A 1,521-nucleotide genomic window follows, 5' to 3' on the forward strand; every position below is an offset into this window, starting at 1 on the left:
ACAGACAGACAGACAGACAGACAGACAGACAGACAGACAGACAGACAGACAGACATGTATACCTGTATATTATTATAGTTTCAACAGGGCACACGATGGTTTGATAGAGAAGTGATTCAAATGTTTTATCTTCATGGTCGCAGGTAATCAATCTGTCTGGAAAGCGAAATAATAGGCCTACTGTTAAAATACGAAATATAAAATACAAAATAACAGTATTTAGTCAGTTAAAGATGCGGGAAAAGAGTTCCTATTCGACCATCCACAGCTTCAAAGGTCAAAAGACTTGAGTCCGCTTGTTTGATTTCACAGATACAACATAAAAGGAAGCGCCACACTTGAAGTTGTGCTCAACACAACCACGTCCAGCGTCTCTGTCTTTCCATGGAACTCTACTGAAGAAACACACGGGGAATGGGTCTCTCAGCGAATACCCATTTCTCAACAGACAGACGCACAGTTCAAGGTTCAAACAAACCTCGTTATCCTTCTTTTGTGGTTTTTTGTTTGTTTTTGCTTTATTTTGAGTTTTTTTCGGGGGGAGGGCATTTTATACCCGTTTTAGCTTTCCTGGGCACTGAGTCCATGCCAATTCTCCTCTCTATTACCGTCGTCGATTACGTTGTCTTTTATTTCTCTGATTACTCGAAGCGTCATTTGAATTGTGATTGCTGAGGTGTCGATAAGGCCAAGAAGGATGATGGGTAGAGAGTGGAGGAGGAAGGGGAGGAAGAAGAGGAGGAAGAAGGGGAGGAGGAGGAGGAGATGATGATGATGATGATGATGATGATGATGATGATGATGATGATGATGATGATGATGATGATGATTTAGAACGCCGATGATGATTCCTAAAAGTATTTCCTAGAACGTATGTTCCGTGGGTCGCCAACAGCGGCGCAACATCTGAACTTCTTCCAATGGAATTGTGTTTTTGGGTTGTTGTTTTTTAGTAAGCTTTTACGGCGCTCGCAACTACACAACGTCATATGAGCGACAGGGGGTGGATGTTAACAGAGAAGTCCAAACGGGGAATCAAACTTGCTCTGCTCACCTTTCTAGCCTCAACAGCACAAAGTCTGCTTCGACCATCAAGGCACCCCGGAAATAGCAGTTCGCAAGAGAGTGACAACCATACAAAAGAAGTAGAGGAAAAATGACGACAGTAAGGATTAGGAAAGAAAAAGCAGTAGTACTCCCTATGTTGTTTCGGCACAGTATGAGCATGACATTGGTAAATCAGCCCATTTACAATTCTACTGTGCATAAGAACATGTTAATATCCTTCCTTTGGGAATGGTCTAAAGACAACTTCAGTCAGTAGCACTGGCCTTGTTGGGGGTGGGGGGTGGGGGGAAACTAAAGTTGTTCCCGCATCCGATCCGGACATTTAGCTTGCCTTATTAGTGAGGCAACTTCCTTGGCCTTCGGCACATTGTGGTAGGGTGGCCAGTTCCTTTCCTCACCGCCTTTACTTCCCTAACTCGAAGTCAGGTACCCATTACTGCTGGATGGGCAGGA

At 43.9% G+C, this 1,521-nt stretch overlaps 1 protein-coding gene across 1 annotated transcript in view; it reads left to right on the plus strand.

Annotated features, from left to right (window-relative positions):
• LOC101850799 overlaps positions 1-1,521 on the plus strand; it is a 5,948-nt gene that overhangs the window by 3,287 nt on the left and 1,140 nt on the right. The window contains exon 3 of the mRNA XM_005097196.3: positions 313-466. Within this exon, the coding sequence (XP_005097253.1) occupies positions 313-466 (154 nt within the window). The remainder of the gene's footprint in view (positions 1-312; positions 467-1,521) is intronic.

The sequence above is a fragment of the Aplysia californica genome, unplaced genomic scaffold, assembly GCF_000002075.1.
Source record: "Aplysia californica isolate F4 #8 unplaced genomic scaffold, AplCal3.0 scaffold00149, whole genome shotgun sequence".
In the NCBI taxonomy this organism is placed as follows: domain Eukaryota; kingdom Metazoa; phylum Mollusca; class Gastropoda; order Aplysiida; family Aplysiidae; genus Aplysia; species Aplysia californica.